Source organism: Lycium barbarum, chromosome 11 (assembly GCF_019175385.1).
Source record: "Lycium barbarum isolate Lr01 chromosome 11, ASM1917538v2, whole genome shotgun sequence".
Lineage (NCBI taxonomy): Eukaryota > Viridiplantae > Streptophyta > Magnoliopsida > Solanales > Solanaceae > Lycium > Lycium barbarum.
In genome coordinates, this window is record NC_083347.1 from 22422624 (window position 1) to 22445969 (window position 23346).

Genomic DNA, 23346 nt, shown 5'->3' on the forward strand with positions numbered 1-23346 from the left:
CAACCATGAAAAATACAACCATAAAATCCGATACGGACAACATCATAATCTGATTTACAATTGCTGGTCTAACTGACGAAAGAAACTAAGTAAGAACTATTTTTTCAACATTCTCAAAATCTATCGCTGCTCTAACTGGCTTTGGAGGTGCCTCATCATCGCTTATCGCCTTAGCTTCCATCTTCTGCCGGGCATAATCCCATATAAGTGCAGCATATCTGGTACGCAGTAACTCAACATCAAAATCTTCAGCTGGTATACCATTTCCCAAACTCAAATACTCCGCATATGCAGCAACATAAACCCCCCAATCCCTACGCACAGAAAAAACATATAAATGTATTTAGATAGATGGCTGATCTGGGTATTTAAAATGAGCAAAACGAATAAACACACGTACATGCTACCGGCCGTTTGTTGTGCCAGATTTTCAACATACACGACCTTAAATCTATCAGCCTTGGATTTTTCTTTGTATGCTGGGTGACCATCCCAATCAATGCCTTTCTTTAATTGATAGAATTCAGTGATGTGTAAGTAGAGTGGCAATAGTGAGGACAACTTGTCTATTTCAACCTTAACAGCTACATCATGGCCGAAGCTCTGTACGAATCGTATACATATAGACGTCTGTCCATGAATGATAGAACAACTAACAACCAGTGATTTTTATCTTTCATGTTCACTGGGATAAAGACATTATCAACCATATGCCACGGGAGAGTGCAAATTATCCGGTGGCCTTTCACATATTCACATAAAACATCCTCTTGATTTTCTAGGTTTGCGACACCATCCGGATCACCATAGGATTTAGATATATCATTAATTCTTGTGTTGAAAAGACAATTAACAGTGGTAAACTTATATGTGCTATTGGTGTCATACTTGCATTTCTTGCGTAAGTAGTAAAAAATCACATCAATGTGCTGGAAAAAAGGGATACTAACAGTTAGCATTTAAGACCTAAGAAAACTGTTAAATACACTAAAAAATCACATCAATGTGCTTATTTACTTTCACTGTTTTCATTTTCATAACTGCTTTGATGTATTTGCCCGTATCTGACCTTTCTTATGCTTTCTCTTGAGCCGAGGGTCTTCCGGAAACAGCCTCCCTACCTAAGGTGGGGGTAAGGTCTGCGTACACTCTACTCTCCCCAGACTCCACGTTGTGGGATTAACTGGGTATGTTGTTGTTGTTGTTGTTGTTGTTGTTGTTGTTGTTGTTGTTGTTGTTGTTGTTGTTGTTGTTGTTGTTGTTGTTGTTGTTGTTGTTGTTATTATTAGTGAAAAAAGGAAAGGTGTATCGCACCTCATCATTCAACAACTGCCCATCCATTGCTAACAGGTAAATCAATTTTTTGATCTTCTTAATACCACAATCCAAAAAGTACGGCAGTGTTGCCTTCCCTTTTTTGTAATGGTCATATTTGCTCTTTCTATAAAGTATATACAAATACATATCAACAATATTATATACAAATACATATCAATAACAATGGTACATATTAGTAATATAATGGAAGTTATATTTATAAAATAAATAATTACGGAAGATGAAACAACTTACTTGCTCTCATGCCTAACTAGTAGCCCATCCCTAATCCGTTTGGAGAACTCTGTGCAAACTGTTTTATCAGGAGCCCCAGTGATGCAACACTGCTCAAATGAGTGTTTTTTGTCAAATATTGCAGTCAACTTAACTGAACTGCCTGCTTGAATACAGTAAAATTACATTAAAAATTGGACCACAAAAAGAAATACAATCGTAAAACGACCTATCTGATAATACATACCAGAAGCTAAACTAAAATTTGACAGATAAGGAGATATTTGCAACGGTCCAGGACGCCTATCCTTACGCAATGTCATTACAATTCTCGATATGGTTCTTTGCGATGGAAGCAACTCGTCAGGCAACTCAAACTGAGTTTCCTGATGAATCGCGTCTCCTTGCTTTTGAGCATCAACATTGTATGGTGTTAGCTGTTTTGAATCATGTTCATCAAGATCAACATGGGCAACATCGTCGGCCAGTGTATCGACGATTTTATCATCATTTGAATGGCTATGTATGCTTGCAGGATCAACATAAGCCATATCACTTGTTTTTTGTTGAGATGTATTAATTGGGAACTGGGATCCAAATGCCTAAAATTAAAGTAGATGACAACATTTAAGAACTTCGATCGTAAATTTTAATATACTTTTAAAAAAAAAAACTGAATACCTCTGGTTCATTATGTTCTCCAGATATGACACCTTCTTCCTTGATCTCTTCTGTGGAACCCATTAAGGTATCCTCACTAGAATTAACCTTGATTAAACCAACATCTCCCACTATGCCAGTTCTGGTAGTTGTAATGCCCTGATTTTAAGAGAATAGTAATGTATACATGAATACAATCTACTGTATTATTAAAAATCAACAGGCAGGTGTAATACTGATATTGTATTCATTCAACTGTATTTTAAAATACAACACACATTATATAGTTGAATCCTCATATTGTATTCAACTATGAAAGATGAATACAACAAGCTGTATCAATCTGTAGTGTTAGAATACAATATACTATAGCAATCTGTATCATTTAAATTTAGTCTACTGTATCAATCTGTATTATTTAAATTCAGTCTACTGTATTTCAAAATACAACATACTGTATTCTAAAAAACAACACAGTATTTAGCTATATCTATGAAGAAATGGCTTCTTAAAACTTACATTAAATTCTTAAATACTTAAAAATATGTAGCTGTAATAGTCATATTGTATACATCTAAAAAAATCTTGGTTTAACCGGATTTGGTAAAACATTTAGCCGTATCGAAAAACTGATTCAACCGATAATATTACCTTTGTTGCCTCATGAACTGGTGACTTGTCAAATATGTCATCCTCGAATGTACGATGTGTTTCACCGTCATTTTGCTGAATGGAGCCTCGCTATGAGCACCCTTAAAAAACATCTCTGAGTGTTAAGTTGAATAAACTAGTTTGTTTAATTATTTTATTTTACCTTATCTGAATCATTATTCCCTTTGATTGCTTGAAGAATTTTTGTCAAATTGTCGTTCATCAAATCACGAAGATCATTGAACTCCTCCTTCACCTAAATTTACAAGGAAGTATCAATATATTATGCTTACCATACATTATCAAATACACATACAAACACTAAACAAATCTATAAAAAAACACTTACCGACTTCTTAAATTTATCAAATTCTTTCCTCGTTACAGGCAACTCGTCTTCTTTACTGGTTGACTGGATGTCACACTGGGCAAATGGGGGTGTTGGAGGGACTGCCTCATTGGCCTTTGGAGAAACAAACCTCTTACTCTCCCCCCGTGCAGTATTCCTTGGTGTTGGAATTGGTTCATTCACAAGATCTGCTTTCTTTGACGATGAACCTCCAACAGACAACTGTCTACGTTTCTTGTGTGGTGGAGATTCAGATGCAACAAAACCCTTTACATCAGTGTCCCTAGCCGCGCCCGGTGGGGTAGTAGTAAAATCATCATCATCATTAACTGCTTGTTGCGGGAAATTTGTAGTTGGTGCTATGCGAATGTCATTCGGGGGCAATTGAAAAGCAGCAACCTCATTAACGATCGGCATAATGTTCGCAAAAAAAAAAAGCATCCCCTAAGTAACATTTTAACTCTGTCAGACCTTGTATCAAAAATATAAAAACTAAATGAATGTAAATAGTTGTATAAAAAGTTTGAGCAGAAACAATTACCGTTTTGTCTTCTTTAAACATGCCTTCGATCAGTTCTTTAAATGTTGGTTGACTTTTTATGGTGGTCCAATTCAGTATTCTGGGAATGTTGTTCCCATTCCTGACCGCAATAGTCGGATCAACATTGGAACAACACTCATATAGCCAAACTTTCATAGCAAGTGGCATTCCATGAAGTGTATAAAACTACTTCACAGAATCCATCTTCTATGAAATACTCTTCATTAAGTGATGGAAAGCTACCTTTCCCTACGGGAAATCTCTATAACGTCCATTCTCCACTAAATCCAAATGACGCCTTGGTATATTTACAACATTCCTCTGATCGGACAATATGTACATATGAATGAAATATAGAATGACAATCTTAAAAGCATCAACATCGTTGAGGCCCCAATCTTTTTGCTCGAAGCATTTTATCAAAGCTGCCTTCTTCGGTAGAAGTTTAGACCCACCAAGATATCTTTCTATTAACCTATTTTGCCTGTTTCTGTTAACTTTAACTTTAAACTCCTCTTCATGACCAATATAATTCAAAAACTAGTTATTAAGGCAAACTCCCTAATAGTAAACCGTAAAATGCTTCCATTTATGTCCATTACAAACGCATCTTTAGAGCTTTCCTTTAGCTCTCTTAACATGAAGCGCCTAATCTTTTATGACTGAACCTCACAATGCTGCATCTGGAGGAATACACCAAAGATAGTTTTACCAAATAATTTAAATTGGTTGTCGGTTAGTTTATCCTTCAAATCTTTAAATACTCCAGTATGAGTATGACAAGACATGTGCACGAAATGAGTAGGAGGATATCTCACAAAGAATCTACTTTCCTGTATTTAATAACACAAATGCAAAAGGCTCAGACAATAAAATCATGAACTGAAAGTGTACATAAATACAGTATCAGTCGAAAGTTGTACAACTCATAACTAAAAACTGCAATACATGAATTCATCCAAAAAATTCATTAATACAATACAAATATTTGAATACAAGCTCAGACAATAAATCAGAAAAAGGAGAGCCAAAACATATAGATGGATACAGTGTGATTGAAAAAGGTATACTATTCATATTGTATTACATGAATACAATATATGTACATGAATACATTTCCAGATAACAAATCAGATAAACAAGAGCCAAAAACATATACATGAATACAATATCCCTCATAAAGACTACTACTTGTATTTAGAGCTGTCAAATTGGGCTTGGCCCGTGAGGCCGGCCCAACCTAGCCCTTTAATTAAGTGGGGTTGGGCTAGGCATTTTGCAGCCCATTTAGAAGTGAGGCTCAAAACCCCAGCCTCACTTGACCCTTCAACCTCAGAGGCTGGGCCGAGGCCAGCCCGTGAGGCCCAAAATTAATTAATTAATTATTAATTTAAAATTCTAAAATAACTAAACAAGAAAACATAAAAGAAGAAAAATAGGTACGATACATAAAACATAATACATAATCCTAAAAAAGAAACTAGGGTTTTCTTAAAATCTCTTTCTTTTCTTCTTGCGCAGCTTTCTTAGTTTCTTTACCCTTCGACTGAGTCTTGGTTTATATTTCGAGTGAAGAAGAAGCACAATAAGTCGAAACCTGGTAAGTAATTTCTCTTCTCCATACATAAAGAGTGTTATTTTTGACTTTGTAAATTGATTTGATTTTTTATAATTGATTTGGGGTTTTCGTTATCAACATCTTCTCTTCAGTTTCTTCTACATAAACTAAGTTATTTGAATGAGACCCTTTTGTGCATCTATGTATGCTATTAAGTTAAAAGTCTTGTTTGATTAGGTGTTGGTTGGAGCATATGTGAAATTATAAAGTACCTTTTTCTATAAAGCAAAATTATAGAGTATTTTAAGAAGAAATTATCCACAAACTACTGTAGATACTCTCCAAATCTTGATAATATCAACGAGAACTTCCATTGTGGGTTCAATTTTGTCCTGCTTTGTATTTTTTTAGTAAAGAATTGAAGCCAAATATTGGGTTTTCTTACTGTTAATATGTCTTGGATGTTTATTGTTACTACAACCCTGTTTGAGAATGAATAATGAATTTACATTATTTAACAGTCTTCTTTTTTATCTTATTATAGGAACATCAATGGAGGATGATGATCATAGTACACCTAAAGCTAGTTTAGAGGTGAAATCATTGGAGGATGATGAACATAGTACACCTGAAGCTAGTTTAGAGGTGAATGAACCTGAAGATGAAGAACTTGAACAGAAAAAACCGAGGCAGTTAAAATTGAATGTTTGGATTTATTTCAAGAAGACTGGTAGAGGTAAAGATGGAGTGGAAAGGGCAATATGTAGAGGTTGTAAAGATCCATATCGGGTTGGTTCTACTCCAGGACCCAAAGGTAAGAACTATGGAACATCACATTTAAAACGCCATTTAATTAGATGTAAAAAACTGAAATACCACAGTTTGGGTCAAATGTTTATGGTTAAACAAGGTAAAATACAATCCAGAAAAATAGACCAATTGGTTTCACGTGAAATGCTTGCTGAAGCTATCATTAAGCATGATTTGTCGTATTCTTTTGTTGAATATGATGGAATTAGAGCTTGGGCAAATTATGCAAGTCCAGAATTAATAATGCCATCTAGGAACACTTCTGTTGTGGATGTCCAGAAAGTGTATTTCAAAGAGAAGGAAAAGTTAAGACAAGTCTTAGCTAAGATTCCGAATCGAGTTTGCTTAACTTCTGATTGCTGGACAGCAGGTACTTCTAAGGGGTATCTTTGTTTAATTGCTTCATATGTTGATGACAATTGGAAGTTAGTTAGTAAGATTTTGAATTTTTGTCGTATGATTTCTCCTCACACAGGAGTAGAATTGGCTGCAACTATATATGATTGTTTGAAAGAGTGGGGCATTGATAAGAAGGTGTTCTCTATCACTTTGGATAATGCGACTAATAATGATAGCATGCAAAATATTTTAAAAGGGCATCTTAGTTTGCAACAGAGTTTATTATGTGATGGTGAGTACTTTCATGTGCGTTGTTCTGCCCATATTCTGAATTTAATTGTTCAAGAGGGTTTGAAAGCAGCTAATGATGCTTTGTTTAGAGTTAGAGAAAGTGTGAAGTACGTCAAAGGATCAGATGCTAGAATGAGAAAGTTTGAGCAATGTGTTAAGCAAGTGGGAATTAGTACAAATTTGGGTTTACGTTTAGACGTGGCTACCAGATGGAACTCAACATACTTGATGCTTGAGAGTGCACTACAGTATGAAAAAGCTTTTTCCAGTCTACAGTTGGTTGATAGAAATTACTCTCATTGTCCTACATCTGATTATTGGATAAGGGCAGAAAAAATATGTGAATTCTTGGAACCTTTTCATGAAATAACTAACTTGATTTCTGGTTCAAGTTATCCGACCTCCAACTTGTACTTTATGCAAGTTTGGAAAATTGAATGCATGCTGATGGAGAAGGTACAGAATCCAGATGGAGTTATTAAGGAAATGGCTTCAAGAATGTCCAAGAAGTTTGATAAATATTGGAGTAAATAAGTGTAGTGTTTGCCTTTGGAGCAATCCTTGATCCTCGCTTCAAGTTGCAACTTTTAAGGTATTGCTACTCTAAGGTAGATGATGCTTCTGCACAAGAGAAGGTTGAAACTATGAAAAACAAATTGTACAAGCTCTATAAATATTATGCAAATAGTCAAATTGGAGCAACTACTTCTACTATTTTGTGTAAACCAACTCAAGAAAGAAGCCGATCCAAACAAAAGGAATCCAAATTATTTGATGTAAGTAATTTTTACTTTATTCTTGATGAATTTTCTTATTCATTTTGGTGTAAGTGATACTTTTTAATCAAGCAATTATATTTCCTATTTCTTCCTCTTCTTTTTATTTTTATAATCTGCATTTCATATTATAAATTAATAGGAATTTAAAATGTTCGAGAGTGAATCTTTTTGCAATGCTGGAAAGTCAGAATTGGACCTTTATTTGGAGGAACAGAAGCTGGATTATGAGAAGTTTCATGGGATGGATGTTATTAAGTATTGGAAGGAAAATGAAAGGAACTATCCCGACCTTTCAGTGATGGCACGTGATGTACTCAGTGTTCCAATTACTACCGTAGCATCAGAATCAACGTTTAGTATTGGTGGTTGTTTTGTTACCAAGTACAGAAGTTGTATCCATCATGAGAATGTCCAAACTCTTATTACTACAAGAAATTGGTTGCATGGATTTACTTGGCCTAATGCTGGTAATGTTTTCTTTGGTTAAATTACTATTGTTTTTCTTAATCTATTTGTTAATGGTTAACTGATTAATATTTTGTATGTGATGTAAAATATTGATGAAGATGAAGATGTTAAGGAAACGATACCTCATTTTGATTCAGATGTGATCGATGGTTCTGGTCCTTCTGGATATGTTACAGCTGCAAGTTGAAATGAAGTTGTTAAGCTTTAATTGACTAGTTTTTTAATTTTAACTCGTTAGGATTTTATTTTTGTGACTGGGCAGAATTCTAGTGCAAGATTTGTATATTTTTTGGATTATCAAACTGTAGAAGTTTGCTTACTAAATGTTGACCAGTTAGTTACTATGTTTCTGCTCATTCTTTTGCTTGATATTAATTACTATTATCTTATATAATACACCTGTTATTAAAGTGAAGACCTATAATGGTTGGTGATTTTCCAGTGGCTATCTTGCTTACTGCTTGGTAATCACGTGAGATGGTAGCAGTTTTGAATTGATCATTTTTTATGCAATTTGTACTGTGGCTGCAAATGAAGACAGGTTGTGACTCTTTTTTTTCCGTTTTTGATGTCTCAGTTTACTTTCAATTTCTATTGAAGAGCCAACCCGCCCTAGCCCGTGGCCCGCTTAGGGCTAGGTTGGGCTGCCAGTTTGAAGGCCCTTCAATAAAAAGGGCTAGCCCGTCCTAACCCATTTAACTCCCTAGCCCGTTAGGGCTGGGTTGGGTTGGGTTGGGCCAACCTGTTTTGACAGCTCTACTCGTATTGTATTGCATGAATATAGATCATATACATGAATACAGGCTCAGAGAATAAAATCAGATAAACAAGAGCCAAAACATATACATGAATACAATATCATTCAAAAGGGCTACTACTCATCTTGTATTGCATGAATACAGAGCATATACATGAATACAGTTTCTATCTTTATCAAACTCAAACACAACAAAAATACAAATATCAAAAAAGACCAAAAAAGATACTCTAATCAAATACATTATTGATTTATTGAGTGTATCAAAAAAATACATTGTATTCAGAGATTACAATACCTGTTCTACCACCCCCACTGGTTTTGAAGACTTGTCTTCATCAACATTTTTACCACCCAATGCTTTTGAAGACTGCTCTTCAGCAACACTTTTACCCTTGCTCTCAACATCAATTTTAGCCTTGCTCTTTGAAGAGGCAACAATGACATTTCTACGCTTGTCACTACTTGATTCAAATAATTTGGAATTCGATGGAGTCTGAACACTATTTTTCCGCTTGGTATATTTTGCACCTTCCTCTTCCGTAATTTCAATACCTACAATATCATGGGGCAACTTGACACTATTCTCAGCAGCCATTTTAGCAACAGACCTGCAATTTCGTCTTCATCTTGAGTGATACACAAATCAACAGATGGAGCATCATCAAAATACTGGACAAAATTGGGTATACCTCTAGTAACTCGGGTTGGAGTGCTTCCGTCCGCCATTAAAACAAACTTCTAACCTTTTTCGAAAAAACCCTAGCAATGTCATAAATTTTTGCTTAAAATCAATGAAAGGGAAGAATCTATGAAACAAGATACACTATAAAGAACTAAAAATAACCCCAGAAACTAACCTATTAGTGGGCAGCTACAATTTAGGATGAATGAAACAGTGAGAATCGTGCATAAGGTAAATGGGGAAAAAATAGGAGAAGATTGATCGAGAAAGAGAGAGAAATCGGTTTAAAATTGGATGAAAATAGGGATACACGCGCTTGGATTATGTTTTGCTGTGTTTTACCTTGCAAGTTACTAAATGTCATTAATAAACACTTATTAGCTAAAGGACGTAATTAAGAAAAACTATAGTTACGAAATTTAATTAAGACTTAACTGTTTGTTAAGCCACGAAATTTTCCCAAAAAAATTAGCTAAATCAAAAGAATTGTGTCAGTACGGCTTACATGACAAAACTAAGAGCCCGTTTGGATGGGCTTATGACTTTTGGCTTGTAAGTCATAAGCCATAAGTTAGAAATTTTAACTTATGATTTTTTGACTTATTTTTATTTTTTTTAGCTTAAAAATAAGTGCTTAATTTTTTTATTTTTTTAATCTCACCTAAACACTATAAAAGTGATTAAAAACTCTTTTGGCTTAAAAACATCTAAAACAAGCCAATCCAAACATGATCTAAGTTATGTATTTTCACCGTCTAAACCAACGCAAAAGTAAAGAATAGATATTCAACATTATTGTCATTTCTAGTGTGACAATTAAAATTCTTTTGTTAGCATTAGTATTGATTTATTTTAGTTTAGGCTTTATTTGATTTACTAACATCTATGAGCTATAAAACTTATTGGACCATTCAAATTTCTAAGTCTAATCTTGAAATAATTTGTTAAAAGATAGAAACTATGAAAAAGTTTTAGAGATATTTATAAATTACATTACAAATAAATATTTTTATCTATAAACTGTTTTTAAAAATTGTATACATGTAACTTCGGGTTGGTTTGGTTCGGTTTGACTTTTTTTAGTTAAAAGCAAACCAAACCAATTATGGTCGGATTTTTTTTCAATATCAAAACAAGTCAAACCAAACCACTGATCGGATTTTTTTCTCGATTTGGCTCGGATTATCAGTTTGATGCGGTTTGTCGATTTTTCTTTTGTATACCCCTATTTCAGACAGTGAGTATTTTTCAAGGCAGAGTTTGCCATTTTGCCTTATGCTTGAAGGCAAACTCTGCCTTACGATTTTTTTTTAAAAAAAATTGACTGAGCGGTGGTTCGAACCCGAAACCCATGAGTTTTTAGGCGAAGGATAAAAATTAAAGACCAGCAATTTGAGGGACAAAATTAAAGACCACCCCCAAATAAGGACAATCGTGGAAATTGCCCAATTAAGACTGAAAAGCCCAACAAATCGTTCCAACAAAGTTTAATGGGAAATTTGCACGATTGGCCTTATTCGGGGGTGGTATTTAATTTTTGGCCTCAAATTGCTGGTCTTTAATTTTGCCATTAACCTAAAAATCCATGGGTTCCCGACCCGAACACTTACTCAGTCATAAATTTTTTTTAAAAATTACAAGGCAACATTTGGATTTCACAAGGTAGAATTTGCCTGCAAAACTCTATCTTAAGGCAGGCAAAAGTTTACTACCTTATAAGGCAGAGTTTGCCATCAGGCATAAGACTCTGCCTTCAGGCTAAGGCAAACTCTACCTTAAGGTAGAGTTTGGATTCAAAATTCTACCTTGTGAATTATATTTTTAATTTTTTACTGAGCGGGGGTTCAAATCCGAAACCTATACATTTTTGGTGAAGGAAAAAAATTTAAGACTAACAATTTGAGGGACAAAAATTAAAGACCAGTGCCTTCGAAGAACAATCCGCGCAAAAAAATGAAGTTTAATATGTTGAAAGTTGTAGGCCCATGCCTGCACTATTAGTAGCCCAAATTTGCTGCTCTAGCTTCTAAGGATGTTTGACAATACCTACAACACATTGGACCCATTTCTCTATGTGCATGGGCTCTTCAAGCCCAAAACAAGTTCCAACTACTTTTTTTTGCGCGAAATAGCCTGCAAAAGGACTGGTCTTTAACTTTTGGCCCTCAAATTGGTGGTCTTTAATTTTTATCTTTAGCTAAAAGCCCCTTGGTTTCAGATTCGAACCTCCCGCTCAGTCAAAAATTTTAAAAAAATCGTAAGGCATAAGTTGGGGTTGGGATTCAAAGCCAAAGTTTCAAACTTTGCCTTAAGGCAAAAAAAAAAAAAAAATTACTTTGCTGAAATTTTGCAAACCTCTGTCTTAAGGCTTAATTTTGGATAAACGTTTACCTTAAGGCAAATCTCTGCCTTGTGATTTTATTTTATTTTTACTGAGCTTGGTTTCGAACTCAGGACCTCGGGATATTAAGCGAAGGGTAAAAATTAAAGACCACCAATTTGAGGGGCAAAAATTAAAGACCACCCAGCGAAGAACACCTGCAAATTGCCCTACAACTATAGCTTCCTCCTACTCCTTCCTCCTTTTGCTTCATCATTAGTATGTAGTTTCTTGCTATAGGGATGACGATTGCTAATATTTTCTTTGTCACGATGGTTGCAACCTTGAATTGGATCCATTTCCAAAGCCAATTGTTGTCATACTCAGTGTTTTAAAAGGCGTAAGGCGGGGCGTTTTACGTCTGCCTCAGAGAGGCGTAAGCCCCGAGGCACGGGGCGTAAGCCCCATGGGATTTTAATTTTTAGTATTTTATAAAATGATATAATTATAATCAATACTTTTAAATAGGTGAAATAGCGTAAAAAATAAAGAAAACTATAAATAAGTGATATATATATATAAAAAAAAGTTCACGTGACGATGGGGCCCAAAGAGCACCGGCTGAACTCAAGAGATATATATATGCTCCACCCAAAAAAAAAAAAAGAATTAATTAGAACAATATATTATACGTCTATATATATATATATATATGCTCTACCCTCACAAAAAAACCTAATTAGAACAATCTATTATACGCTACTTACAAGTACAAGTGACTGCTCGTTACTTTTTTGAGATAGTAGAAGACAAGATAAATAGTTAGAAAAGAACATATATTAGGCATTCTAGTAATAAAAAAAAGTCTTGACTTTTAAATTTAATGTTTCAGTTCCTTTTTAAAACATTTGAGTAATTACATGTTGACTTTTGAGAATTTGGGCATTATACTAAGGACTTATTTAACAAATTTCGTTTTAGTTTGAAAAAAATTTCTGGGCTTACGCCCCAACAAAAAAAAACTCGCCCCAAACGCCCGGGCGTACGCCCCAAACGCCCAGGAGTACGCCCTAAACGCCCAGGCGTACGCCCCGAATTGCTGGGCGTACGCCTTTCGATACTTTCGCCCCCCACCATAGCCTCGGGGCAATTTAGGTACGCCTCGCATCGAGGCTCGCCCCGAAAACGCCTTTTAAAACACTGGTCATACTAGCAGTTCTGAGAAAAATCTTTTAGAACAATTCAAGAAACTAAAATTACTGTGCTAGTGCCCACAATGCAAATGGTGTCAGATTCTAGTAGATGTGATATTCTCAAAGTATGTTTGACCTTTCTGTCTTCAGAAAAGAATGAGAGAGAAATTTACTTTGGAGATATTTTTATGAGTTCCACATGAGTATGCCAACTTCATATATTTTTTATCTGAAATTTGACTTGATTGTCCCAAATTTCAGACCCTTTCACGCAAAAAATTAGTAGGGTTGAATGTGAGACTAGCAAGCCAAATTTCAAACAAAACTGTCGTAGGTCGAGTTTGAGGATGCCATGCAAATTTCAGACAAAAATTGTATGAAGTTTGTAACTTCAGACCCATTGATTTGAAATGGTTAAACTTATAAAAATTTATAAATTTCAATTCTGCCTTAAATAAAGGTCCTCCAAATGAATATTGCACTTACCCCATTTATGTGATAATTCAACTCAGTTTCCCTAATAAACTTGGTGAACTCTCCAAAAAAAAAAAAAAAAAAAAAAATGGTAAAGATATCCAGAACTTTGTTCTTGGAAAAGGAAAAGGAGAAATAATGGAAACATCTCATTGACGAAAAGGGGAAAAAAAATAAAAAAAGTCCTACTTTTCATTTTTTTTCTCTATCACTATATTAAGTCCAATTAGGGATGGACACAGTACGGCATATACCGATTATCATATCGAAATCGAAATTTTTGATACCGCGATTTCGGTATTATGGTATTTGGTATGCATTTTTGAAAAGTTTGATATTTGGTATGGTTTTCGATATTGATAAAGAAAATACCGAAATACCGAATACTATACTGAAGTATTCCATATAGTTACATATACAATTCATATATATATAATACTAACAAATATATAATTAGTATTAGTATAAACTAATTGTTTAGACGTTGAAATTGCTTGTAGTTTCTTTTAAATATTTTTCATGTGTAAGATGTTAGTATGATATAATTTATTGAAATGCCTTTTTTATGTACCAAGTATATATATCTTGGTTGAAATGCCCTTTTTGTGTAATTGATTAACGAAGGGCATTGCTTGTACTTTCTTTTGAATATTTTTACACGTGTAAGGTGTTAGTATAATATAATTGATAATATAATTGAGACGTTTCTTGAATATCCGATGTCTTAATTCTTTATTATATGTATAAATGTAAGTCATAATCGAACAAACTATGATTATCGAATTACCGTACCGCAAAGTATCGAAATCGAACTTAAAAATACTGAACCATACCGAATTAATTTAGTATATAATAATGGTATAGTATTTTTAAATAGCAAAAATCGAAATTACCGAACCGAAATTTCAAATACTTAATCATGCCCACTCCTAAGTCCAGTCGTTCTGTTGGATCTCTGAAACCGGAATAACATCATAAGCTGACATGGACAATTCTAATCGGCAATATACTTCAAAAACTAGATGGTAAATTCCAATAAAGGATAAAAAAGTTTCTTTTTGCAGAATATTTATTGTTTATATATTGAACTAATATTTTGGTTGGTATTGAAGAATTTTTCACTCACATAATTTTTATATTTTTTTGGATTAAAATGCATTTCCAAAAACAAATTTAACTTACAAATATTATTTGTTAGCTTCTACAATCTTTTTTTCTACAATTAGACCTCTCTTTAACGGCACCCGCATATAACAACACCTCTCTATAATAGCCAAGTTTTTTTTAAACCGATTTTTATGTTATATTTTTCTTCTCTATAACAGCATTTTACCTATAATAGCAACAACCAACTTATTAATAGTACGCTTTTTGTAAAATTACCTCCATATAACAGCTATCTTCTTTTTTTGGTAATATAATAATTAACCATCTTTATAAAAATAAAATATTTATGATTATCAATTATAAGTGTAGAGATTTTAATCAAATATTTGATCATTTAATACACTTTTTATGACAAAAAATATCATATGAATATATATATTTTTATCATTAAACGATTTTCTTTCGTTATATAAAGTGTGATTAAAGCTTAGAATTTGACAATTAAAAATAAAAATTAGATTTTATGTATTTTTGTGCCTATAACAACGAAGTATTATTTAAATGTCAATATTGTTATAGGTGTATAAAAATCATTCTCTATAATAGCTGAAAAATTTTAAATCCAATAAATATTGTTATAGAGAGGTTTAACTGTATCAATCAAATTTATGTTTAAATGGCTCCTTTAAGTGTTTTGGTGAAATTATCTAGAACTTTCTACTTGAAAAAGGAAGAGAAAAAAAAAAAAAAAAAAACCGTCTCCCCTCTATTTTCCTTTTACTAATAAAATAAAATGAGTCCAATTTGGATCTCTGAAACCGGAATAACGTCATAAGCTGACATGTACAATTCTAATTGGTCAATACCACGTAGTGACCATTGGTGCCTCTCTTCTTTTTATTTTATTTTATTGTGACTCCTCAGTATTAGCCCTCACCATTAATAATACTCCATAAAATCTATTTGGAAAAAGAAAAAAATAAGAAAATAAATGGATCGAGCTTCATTTTTTCCACTTTTCTTGATTGGTTTAAACCTTGTTGTTACTGCTAATGCGTTGTATGGACCTTCATCACCAGTTGTTCAGTTAACTGCATCCAATTTTAAGTCCAAGGTATTTTATTTTATTTACAGCTCCCTGTTTTTTAATTTTCATTTAAAGACCCAATTTTTAAAGATGGGTTTACTTTGATTTTAGTTGAAGGGAAAACCCCATTTTGTTATATCAATCTTTGTACCTAATTTTCATTCAAGACCCAATTTTTAAACATGGATTTACTTGATTTTAGTTGTAAGGGGAAACCCCATTTTGTATTTGACTAAATGCGAGATCAGTGTTTGTTTGTGTAATATTTAGGGAAGGATTGGGTTTTGTGTGAGTTGTTTTATTGATTAAATGTTATTCTTTCTTGTTGTTTGGAATCACTATTACTTAATGGCTATAATGAATTTGCGTTTTGTTCATGTGTTCTTGTGGTGTTAGAGATTAATGCACTGCTTTATTGAAATGTTGTTCCTATATGCTAGTGCTAATAATTTATAGACTACCTTGGCACTATAAAGTTGGCATTTTTTTGTTTGGATCATTGACAAAGAGTAAAAAAAAAAAAAAGTCAGTCCATCTAAGCTCCAATTTTCATTTTCAAAACAATAACTAATTTTGGGGTAAAACTAGAACCCCGTCTGAATCTTTATGAAATGTGTTTATATAATACTTTGGGAGTTTCTTACTGCTTTCTATTGCAAATAATTTCTTCACGTCTTACTTTCACCACATAGCTGCTTTAAATTGCATCTCAAAAACCTTAAACATTTTATGGGTAATTGCAGGTGTTAAATTCAAATGGTGTTGTTTTAGTTGAGTTCTTTGCGCCTTGGTGTGGTCATTGTCAAGCTCTGACACCCATTTGGGAAAAGGCAGCTACCATATTGAAAGGTGTTGCCACTGTTGCAGCTCTTGATGCTGATGCTCACAAATCCCTCGCACAGGTATTGCTTAGTTAGTGATGTCTTAAATATGCATATCCGTTACTTCCATGGTTATAGTGTTTTCTGCCTTAATTTTTTATCAAGTGTGTCTTCTGCCTTATAACCTGAACAAGAACTATTGAAATCTGCAAGGATTTCAGATAAGGATGTATTTAGATGATGAAATAAAACTCTCTAGTATGACATTCATTATGGACCAGATCCAAACTGCCTATTTTATATTTATATATGGTCCTACCTTCCAAGGCCTTACACTAAAGCAAATACATATCCGATCCCAGATTCATGTTACATAGATAGATGTTGCTCGAATTATGGCCAATCACTCAGTTTTGGGCTTCTAAGCCTTGGACATCTTTTTGGGAATTATGAGTTTGAGAATATCTTAACATGTCATTGAAGTATCCTTGAATAGACTGTATGTCTAGAGGAAATGTGAGGAGAAAACTAGCTAAAAGATTTCTATCCATCTCACTTAGGTTCTATTTATCAAACATGCGACTAGCTTACTCTCTTGGAACATTTAATTCTACAGAAAGAGTTGAGGTCCTTGACGTGTTAGCATAGTTAAAGAATCATTGAAACAATTAAAAAAGTTAAAGAATCATTGAACTTGTGCGTGGTTGCTACGACTTGGTCCACATTCATTTTGATTTTCACAGTTGCTATTGAAGCTTATCTCGGAAACAGCCATCCTACCTTGGTAGGAGTAAGGTCTGCGTACATTCTACCCTCCCCAGACCCCACGATGTGGGATTTCACTGGGTTGTTGTTGTTGTTGTTGTTGCTATTGAAGCTTATAGGACTTGGTTTCATGCTGTTCCTAGTTTTCTAAGAAAAGGAAATTATACTAGGAGGACCGTGAACCAATCTAAAATAGCTCCACACTATATAACTTAATAGTTTCCCTAGCCTGAATAAGATTCCAGTCTAATAGAATATGGGAAGAAGCTCAGTAGTAAAGTCAAATTAGGACAACTTGATCTAGTGTTATTACAAGGCATCGCTTAACGCGAGGAAGTGATGTGAAGCAAGGGGTTATTGCCATGGGCTTTAGAGAAGTTTGTGCTTCAAATGATGGTGCACAAAGTGATATCAATGAGAACCGGTCGCTCCTTTCAATATAATCATTATTTTATATTGGATGGTGAGTTGCTTCAATTGCAATTTAATTTTTGTTGTACTAAAATCACATATGTTGGATATTTTTTAATTCTCACATATTGCGCGTCACTTCAAAGAAGCATGTGTCGCTTTTCTCGCTCTTCACTCCAAGTCCCCTGAACCTTGTCGTTGTATTGCACTTTTCGCTTTTAAAAATCACTGCAGTTTGGTTGGAATATTTAGAATTGCAACTTCTGACCTATTTCAAATTGTCATCAAACTGGCTTTATGATATTGCTGCTCTCATTTTTCACATCTTTCCGTGCACATTTATGCTTCTTATGAATAATGAAATATTCTAAAATCTAAAAATGCCAAGCGTCATCATCGTATCAGTGGGTCGGATTTAAGGGTTCTGTTTCACACTTTCAGATAAATTCAGAAGTGAAAACTGACACATATATTCATGATTTAGGAATATGGAATCAGAGGATTTCCTACCATCAAGGTGTTTGCACCTGGAAAACCTCCTGTTGATTACCAAGGGGCACGCGAAGCGAAACCAATTGCCGAATTCGCGTTGCAGCAGGTACTTATCATTGTTTACGTTGTTTGAAAGTCAGTCTGTACTAGGGCTTTCTTCTTCCAACTTTATTTATGTTAAAAAGTCACCTAGCTTCATGTCTTTTTTCTGTCCATTTACAATTTCACCTCCTGCAAAAGCCCTTTGTCTTGAACAAATCAAATGATTCTGCCTTTCATTTTCTTATTGCCAGATATAATGCACTGCTAAATCCAACTCTAGTAGTTAAGATGAATAAATTCCTTTATACGATATCAGGGGTTAAGCTGTATTCATTTACTTGTCAAAAGAAAAAGGATTCTGTGCATTCACTCCTCACGCATTTGATGATAGTAAATAATCTATTTAAATTATAAATTATTTATCGAGCTTTTAATCATTATGTCTTGTACAATTGATGGAATGATGGTCTTGAGTCCTTTCTCCATGTCCATTTGAGTCTTCTTGAGAAACCAGGGAAGGTTTTGATGTCAACTGCTTTATATACAGATCAAGGCATTGCTGAAAGAGCGAGTACATGGAAAAGCAACAGGAGGATCTTCTGAGAGTTCTGAGCCTAGTGCATCAGTAGAATTGAACTCAAGAAATTTTGATGAGAAAGTGCTTAAGAGCAAAGATCTCTGGATAGTTGAGTTTTTCGCACCTTGGTAAGTTTCAAGTGTTACGACTTTAGTTTCTTAATTGTCAGCCATTAAATTATTGTACTTGCAAGAGTCTAAGACCTTTTCTTTTGGTGCATATATGCCTTTTGTTTCCTTCACATGGTGATGACTTATCTAACACTTGCTCTAAGCATTTCTGAGTGTTTCACTTGAGTAGTTGGATTGCTCTTTAAAGACTATTGCTGTAGCAGGGCGCAGAATAAAGATCTATAAATGATTCTAGCGCAGAATAAAGATCTATAAATGATTCTAAGTTGTTATATAAGTAGTAACCCCTAAATTCCTTAGCCCATTATTTATCTATGGTTCCGATTTCTTGAGGAGGAAACTGCAGGACATTGTTTTAAACTGATGTAACCTCTGATAATTGTGTATGCCAGTAAATGTAGTGCTTTACGTCATTTGTAATTAACTATTCACAAATCTGAGAGAGGATGTACCAGACATTAGAACCTTATACAACTATATGGCAGGGAACCTTAGTTTCTCTATAAAGCTTGAAGTTAGAAGGCTCTTAACATTTGAGGTGGACCTTTCGTTAGAGTTTATCCTTGTGGTCACTCCTAAGTTTCTGAAGATGAGTGTGCTAAAGGTTAAAGGACATGTGTGAGTGCGATAAATGAGTCATAAGTTACCTCCTTCCTCCAACTTTTCTTCTTTGCTTCAGACCCTTCTCAGCAATTACTTGCTTTTAAATTATATAATTGTTTCTGTTTACTTACTGATGCCTTAAATTTAAATGGCACTTTTAAGGTGTGGGCACTGCAAAAAGCTTGCTCCTGAGTGGAAGAAAGCTGCTAAGAACCTTCAGGGTAAGGTGAAGCTGGGTCACGTAGACTGTGATGCAGAGAAGGTAAGTTTGGAATCTTATGATCAGTTCGACATTTTTCATCTAATTGATTTTTAGCTCTGTTTTTCTTCTTTCAAATAGTAAGAGAATACAGACAACATGTGAAGGTAGTTTCCGCAAATAAATTTTTTGACACACTGTTCTAGTAGCTTAAAAAGCTGCTTGCACCCATTAGCTTGTGTTATGAAGTGAAACCTCTAAAAAATGAACCTGCAACAAAGGAATTGGATCATTTATTATCTATACTATCATTCTTGATGGTTTTCTGATTGTTCATATTTTCGGGCCTGCAGTTCTCTTTTCCTCTGATGACTTCTAACTCTATAATCATATGTTGAAACTTTTTATTTTGTAACTCACACAACTATCTTTTGTCTCGTAAAAAAAATAGACCCAAAAGTGTAAGATTTGGGTCCACTTTTTTGTGCGACAAAAAGAAGGGTCGCTCAACTAGTGTTAATTGTGTGAGACACATGATAAAGTTTTTCTTAACACTAAACAAACACTAAACAAAATGGTGAGATACGATTGGGTTATCATACACAATTACATGGAAAATGAGGATGACATGGTTGTTCTCATCCCTTGACTTGGAATATCAAATGATAGTTGTGAAAATAGGATTTCTAATTGGAGTTTCTTTTTAACTTTCAACTTTTTGAGTGTCCTAGTTCTAATTAAGGTCTGTCATCAGTCTTTGATGAGCAGGTACAATGTCCAAGGTTTCCCCACAATTTTGGTATTTGGTGCCGACAAGGAAAGCCCAGTCCCATACGAAGGTGCAAGAACAGCTACAGCCATTGAGTCCTTTGGATTAGAGCAGCTTGAAACAAATGTTGCACCTCCTGAAGTGATTGAGTTGACTAGCCCAGTAAGCCGACTTTAATCCTGTGAACTCTTCTTCCTTTCTCTTGCCTATCATACCCATTAAGATAATATGACTTTGTTTGTCCTATCTCCTAATGAAGGATGTCATGGAAGAGAAATGTAATTCTGCTGCAATCTGCTTTGTTTCATTCCTGCCGGATATATTAGATTCCAAGGCAGATGGAAGGAACAAATACCTAGAAATGTTGTTAGCTGTTGCAGAGAAGTTCAAGAGAAATCCCTACAGGCAAGTACAAAAGTTTTATCATGTGCGATACAATCAAGTGGATTAAAATGTTCTCGGATTTGGAGATAACATAAGATTTTGTCAATTTTACAGCTATCTTTGGGTGGCTGCTGGTAAGCAACCAGATCTTGAAAAGCACGTCGGTGTTGGTGGTTATGGATATCCTGCTATGGTAGCTTTGAATGTTAAAAAGGGAGTATATGCACCTCTTAAGGGTGCATTCCAGCGTCAGCCTATAATGTAAGTACCTATCTCCATATGATTAGAATTCCAGTGTATTTGGGATTGAAACATGACATTGTTCATTTTGCATATACAGAGACTTCGTGAAAGAAGCTGGACTAGGTGGAAAAGGTAATCTTCCATTAGCAGCTACTCCTTCAATTGTAAAAAGTGAACCATGGGATGGAAAAGATGGAGAAATCATTGAAGAAGACGAGTTCTCTCTTGATGAACTTATGGGGGATGACACACCTAACAAGGATGAGTTATAGGTCTTCTACACTCTCATACAGAGGATTACGATAAGCTAGAATAGAAACAGTTTTGAGTAACAAAGCCGTGTATTACTGTGTTAGTATATGTTATTCATCATCAGATTGACATCCCCAGTTCAAAAGATTTCCCTTTTCCTTTGTTAACTGGAACTTTACATGGATTGTTACTCTTGGGGATTATATCCGAAGTCGCCTTTTCTTCTGTTGGCTTATTTTCGTCTAGTTACATAAATCAGTGCTATGAGAGGTTTAGAACATAATATATTGCAGACTGTAGCTCTATTCACCATATTGGTAACAGTCCTTTAAATTAGATAAATGTCATAAACTAAGCATTGCTGTAGGAAATTTCAAGATTTTCTGGACTATGTATTTGGTTTCAAAGTTGGCTATTTTTCGTGTCAAGAATCATGATATTTGGATCGATCCTCCATAATTGAATCCATTCGCTCGAAATTTGTCCAAGTGTTTTCTTAAAAGCTATGAATACTTTGCCTGTGAGCATGGGAGAAAGGTAATGATTCAAGTGAAACTATAGGAAAAAGAAATGTAGCAAATAAAAGAGCTGAATAAAGCACTATTCTGTTTTCGGTTTGGGTACCTCAATCTTAAAAGGGTCATTTGCACGATTAACCCTCAAATTGTTGGTCTTTAATTTTTTCCTTTCGTTAAAAATCTCTTGGTTTCGGGTTCAACCCTCGCTCAATAAAAAAATAAAATAAATTATAAGGCAGAGTTTTGCATGGCAGAGTTTTAAACTCTACCTTAAGGCAGAATTTTGCTCTCGGGCATAAGGCAGAGGTTTGTCTTCAAGCATTTTTTTTTTTTAATTTAGTTGGAATTTTACAAATCTCTGCCTTAAGGCTTAGCTTTTGCCCGAATAGGCCTAATTTTGGACAAAAGTTAGGCCTATTCAGGCAGAAGTATGCCTTTTGCCTTAAGACAAACTTCTGCCTTGCGATTTTTTTTAATATTTGATTGAGCGGAGGTTCGAACCCAGAACTCATGGGTTTTAGGTGAAGGACAAAAATTACAGATTTCAAATTTGAGGGGCAAAAATTAAAAACCAGTGCCTTGGAAGGACATTCCGCACAAAAAAATGATCTTAAAATGTCCATGTTAATTGCCAGTAGGGGTGTATATGGACCGGGTTGGTTCGGATTTTTCAAATACCAAATCAAACCAATTGTATCGGGTTTTAAATAGATAAACCAAACCAAACCAACAAAAGTCGGGTTTTTCACTCTGGGTTTTTCTCGGATTTTTCGGGTTAGTCGGGTTTTTTCGGGTTTTTTTTTTTGGTTCAATACGAAGCATCTTATAATAGCATTTGCTTGACCAAAAATAAGCATCTTACCCTTCTATTTCTAATTATGTAAAATGAAAAATGTGTGGTGAATCCATTGACTCATTAAATAAAAAATTCATAACAATTGAATCAAATAAGTACAGAACATGCATGTGATGTATAACTATAACAATCAAACAAAATGTAGTAACAAACAACTTCAATATTGTTCCGTAAAATGAGTTTTAGTTAGCTTTTAAACATTTACTTAAAAAGCCTATCACTAAATGAACAAAAAGATTATGTGCCTGTTTGGATAGACTTATGCCTATAAGCTGCAAACAGCTTATAAGCTAAAAAAAAATAAGTTGGGGTAGTCTAACTTATTTTTTTTGGCTTATAAGCTGTTTTCAGCTTATAAGCTGCTTTCAGCTTATAAGCTGCTTTCAGCTTATAAGCTGCTTTAGATAAGCTAAGTCAAATGGGCCCAATTATTTTTTTGAGCTTATTTTAAGCACAAAATGACTTTAAGCTGGCCAGCCAAACACTCAAAAAAATTGAAAATAGCTTATAAGCAACTTATAAGCCAATCCAAACGGGCTCTATAACTCAAACTTAGCATTAAGAATTAATTATACACCACAAATACTTACAAGGAGGATTATACAAGAGGTGTTTGTTAGAGGTTCCCAGCGGACAACACTCACAAAAAAATTGGATGAGCTG

General features: G+C 34.4%; 3 protein-coding genes across 3 annotated transcripts; 2 read left to right on the plus strand and 1 right to left on the minus strand.

Moving 5' to 3' along the window:
• Window positions 1-85: 85 nt before the first annotated feature.
• LOC132619558 (uncharacterized) lies at window positions 86-3628 on the minus strand. Its single transcript, XM_060334422.1, has 10 exons — window positions 3212-3628; window positions 3026-3118; window positions 2863-2937; window positions 2233-2370; window positions 1799-2153; window positions 1573-1714; window positions 1315-1441; window positions 687-929; window positions 401-603; window positions 86-314 (listed from the first exon to the last, which is right to left on the minus strand). Exons 1-10 carry the CDS (start codon window positions 3626-3628, stop codon window positions 86-88), a joined length of 2022 nt encoding a protein of 673 aa, XP_060190405.1.
• A 1586-nt stretch (window positions 3629-5214) lies between these two features.
• On the plus strand, window positions 5215-7977 carry LOC132618330 (zinc finger BED domain-containing protein RICESLEEPER 2-like). Its single transcript, XM_060333399.1, has 3 exons — window positions 5215-5352; window positions 5855-7526; window positions 7669-7977. Exon 2 carries the CDS (start codon window positions 5863-5865, stop codon window positions 7282-7284), a length of 1422 nt encoding a protein of 473 aa, XP_060189382.1. The 5' UTR covers window positions 5215-5352; window positions 5855-5862; the 3' UTR covers window positions 7285-7526; window positions 7669-7977.
• A 7476-nt stretch (window positions 7978-15453) lies between these two features.
• On the plus strand, window positions 15454-21544 carry LOC132617370 (protein disulfide isomerase-like 2-3). The gene is made up of 9 exons (XM_060332363.1): window positions 15454-15647; window positions 16364-16522; window positions 18102-18215; window positions 18699-18856; window positions 19625-19724; window positions 20416-20592; window positions 20690-20835; window positions 20929-21075; window positions 21155-21544. Exons 1-9 carry the CDS (start codon window positions 15525-15527, stop codon window positions 21327-21329), a joined length of 1299 nt encoding a protein of 432 aa, XP_060188346.1. The 5' UTR covers window positions 15454-15524; the 3' UTR covers window positions 21330-21544.
• Window positions 21545-23346: the final 1802 nt, after the last annotated feature.